The sequence below is a fragment of the Ctenopharyngodon idella genome, chromosome 24, assembly GCF_019924925.1.
Source record: "Ctenopharyngodon idella isolate HZGC_01 chromosome 24, HZGC01, whole genome shotgun sequence".
In the NCBI taxonomy this organism is placed as follows: domain Eukaryota; kingdom Metazoa; phylum Chordata; class Actinopteri; order Cypriniformes; family Xenocyprididae; genus Ctenopharyngodon; species Ctenopharyngodon idella.
In genome coordinates this window covers 24,549,991-24,553,443 of record NC_067243.1, presented here as the reverse complement: position 1 = coordinate 24,553,443, position 3,453 = coordinate 24,549,991, and the positions used below count along the sequence as shown (strand labels likewise).

Sequence of the window (3,453 nt, the reverse complement as noted above, 5' to 3'; positions counted from 1 at the left end):
AATCATTGAGTTTTTAACAGGTTAAAAATGCTTATGAGTGAAGACATGGGTCAAGGGGTCTATTAGTCATTATATTACAGCCTTGTCTCATTGTTAATACGTAGGTATTAATATGTAACCTTCAAAGACACAAAATGTACAACAAAACGTTTTTGAATGTTTGGATAGCTGCTGAAACGTACCACGTACCATATGGAGGTATTGGCAGCATTTAAACATAGTATTATTGCGTTTTTACAGCGAAAAATTGTAAGATATTTACAAATCTTTAATGCCATAAAGATATATGTAGGCCTATAATTTCCCCTTTTATCATTTTATAGATATAAATGTAAGATCCCTAAACCCCACCCCGAACCTAAACATACCAATTTTATTAATAAATAATAAAAGAATAAAACATAATGGACAGAAATGTATAGGGAAATGACAATTTTAGTAACAATATAGCATTAAAACGATATTTTGTGCCTCTAAACCTACACCTAACGTTACCCCTAAACCTAACGTTAGTTTGTTTGCTGTGAGACACAAAAGGCGTTTTCTCCTATGCAGCTGACAATACAACCATAAGATACACCAAAACACAACATAGTTTTTTATAGGGTAATGTTACAGAACTGAACTTAAGTTATTAATCCATGAAAATATGAATCCATCTTCTCTCTGTCAATCATTTCAAATGTCATTTCACTGAAACAGGACATGTCGCAATCTTTGACGAAACAGGTGAGAGTCAATGAGCGTTCGATACCAGTGCCGTAAACCATGTCGCAACGCTTCTCGAGGGCGCAACTTTCAAATTTGAATCGTATAACGAGTGTGGCTTTGACCTTGATGGTCGCTGCTGAGAATGAAAATGAAGAACGCTGGATAAAGGGCTGAATACAAATTACTGTATGTTCAAAATTAACTTATGTTTAAATTAATGTGTTTATTTTGGATATAAACAACAGTAATAGTGACTGTCTAGTGACTGTAAAAAAAACTTTGCTTAGCATGTGGTTCATTATTATCCCACTTCTTTATTAACTGGTTATGTGCTTAAGTGATGTTTGTAAAGCTTTATCATGCGTAAAACCGTCTGATGTGTATTTTATCTGCTGACAAAGTGTTTTCATAAACTGAAAAAAAAAAAAAAATGCTGAATGCTGCATATTTTGACAGATGTGGTAATGTTACAAAATTTTCAAACAGATTCAAATTTATAGGCTTATGCATTGAGGGCCATCACACTTTTCATGCAAAAGTATAATGAGACTGCTATATAATAATTATTATACATAATAGAATACAATACAATACAATACAATAACACCCTGACTAAGGCAATAGCAGCCGCAACGCGTAGGTGTGCAGTCTGTACGTGTCACCCATTTTTAAGATTTAGCCAAGATGAAATAAAGGCTTTTTAAAATAGTTTTTTACATGATTCGAGTGCCTTGGATTATCCATAAGTTTACAAGTTGAATTATCCCTTGCATCCAAAGAGCACCGAGACGGAACTCACACCCCGTGTAGCACTTCTTTGACACTGTATTGCTTTGAGACAAGACAATATTATTTAGGTTGTGAATACAGGTGGGACAGTCATCCCACATAGGATAAAGTAAATTCAAGCTAATTTGTATTAGTGTCCCACATGTATTGTATTTTATTTCACTCTATATCATTATGCTGTATATTACAATGTTTGTTTATGACTTAAATCAATTGTAAGTTATATAGAATATAACCAATTAGCGTTATTGCAAAGTGTTACCCATGTATGCAAAAATGTAAGTTTGAAAACGCTTTCAGGCTCTGTTTTTGACTGTCGCTCAGCGAGGTAATTTGAGAGCGCGTAAAAGCGCGTTGGACTCAGATTACAGACCATGAGCGTCTCATCTAGTGCGCATACTCATATGAAGAATTCCAGATGTGGACATCGTCTCTGTCAGGTCAGTCATACCTTCGGAGTGGACAGAAGCTATCTATCATGTTAGCCTTCGCCCTTGGTCTGTTTTTATTGCCGCTCTGCGGTGCGGTCTACACGGGACCTTTGCTCCCTGAAATGTCCAACGGGACATTTCACCACTTCTTCGTCCCGGACGGTGATTACGAGGAGACCGAAGACCCGGAAAAATGCCAGATGCTTTTCAAATGGATCGACCGCAGACCGTGTCCAGTAGAGGAAGACCGGGACTCGGTCATTCGAGAGGATTTTATCATCGTTAAACAACAGATCGAAGACGCAGCGCGCGTTTTGGAAAGCATTGGGAAGAGTATTTCCTACGACCTGGACGGCGAGGACAGTTACGGGAAATACCTGAAGAGGGAGATTGTGCAAATCAGTGAGGCATTTACAAACGTGGAGAAATCTCTTCTGGAGTTGGAGACGAAATTCAAGCAAAGCCAGGAGACTGGGCAAAGAGAGGAGAATGAATTCACCAATAACTTCATCAACCCCATGTATAATGTGAAGGACACTCTACAGGAAACTCTGGACATCTCGTCCGGACTCAAGGATAAACAAGAACTCATCTCTCTGATCATTCGGAGTCATGGATCGAGGTTAAGCCGGCTGAAAAATGACTACCTGAATGTTTAGAATCACAGTCATTCTGGACAGACTACAGTCCAAGTTGGATTGTTATTACAAGAATCTAGTAAAAAAAAAAAAAAAAATCCCAAGCATGAAACTCTTTTGTGGTTTTGAGTAATGAAGGTTCATTCACTCTTAAAAATAAAGAAATCTCAATAGTATAGAACCATTTTGGTTTAGAGTTTCTTTGAATATAAAAAAAAGTTATTCATGCTTTATTAAGGGTTCATCAATCTTTTAAAGCGCAAGTACAAAAGTTCAGTGTTGTCATCTGCTTAAAAAGTTTTTAAGACTAATTCGAACCTTTAAAAAATTCTGAATTCTGAAATTTTCTGAATATTTCTGTTTTGCAGTTTTTGTCTCTGGGCATGCATGCAAACAAGATTTTTGTTAAAATGTGTATGCCTTTTTTGATTAGTTGTATAAAAGAATAAACTTAGATACCAATCAGTCACATTTTAGTTAATGTAAAAAATGTCAGGTAAACTAAAATGTGCTTCATGAGGTGTAACATCTAAATTAACTGGTTTTATTCAAGTCAAAAATATTATTTAATAAGATTTAATTAATTAATAAAGTCATTTTTTAACATCAGATTTGCCTGTGGTTTCACTTTTTAGGTCTCACACAGAATACCATACACAGATTTATTTTTATTTTCTTTCTACAACTGATGTCAAAATCAGTTATTTATTTCCTCAGTAGTCTGGTCTTTTCTGTATACTGCTGACATTTAATTTTGGATGACTAAGGAAGTTGGAGAGTCGGTGGTTAAACAAGCTGGTTGAGATTTGGCATTTCCTGTGCCATTAGAACAGAAAGTCTCTTTTTCTTTCTGCCATGTGGAAGAATAATCAAAGTCTGTAGCA

The 3,453-nt window shown here is 35.8% G+C and overlaps 1 protein-coding gene across 1 annotated transcript; it reads left to right on the top strand.

Annotated features, from left to right (window-relative positions):
* Nucleotides 1–1,859: 1,859 nt before the first annotated feature.
* On the top strand, nucleotides 1,860–3,178 carry fibina (fin bud initiation factor a). The gene has a single exon (XM_051884554.1). The coding sequence runs from the start codon at nucleotides 1,919–1,921 to the stop codon at nucleotides 2,588–2,590; it is 672 nt and encodes a 223-aa protein (XP_051740514.1). The 5' UTR covers nucleotides 1,860–1,918; the 3' UTR covers nucleotides 2,591–3,178.
* The last annotated feature ends 275 nt before the right edge of the window (nucleotides 3,179–3,453 follow it).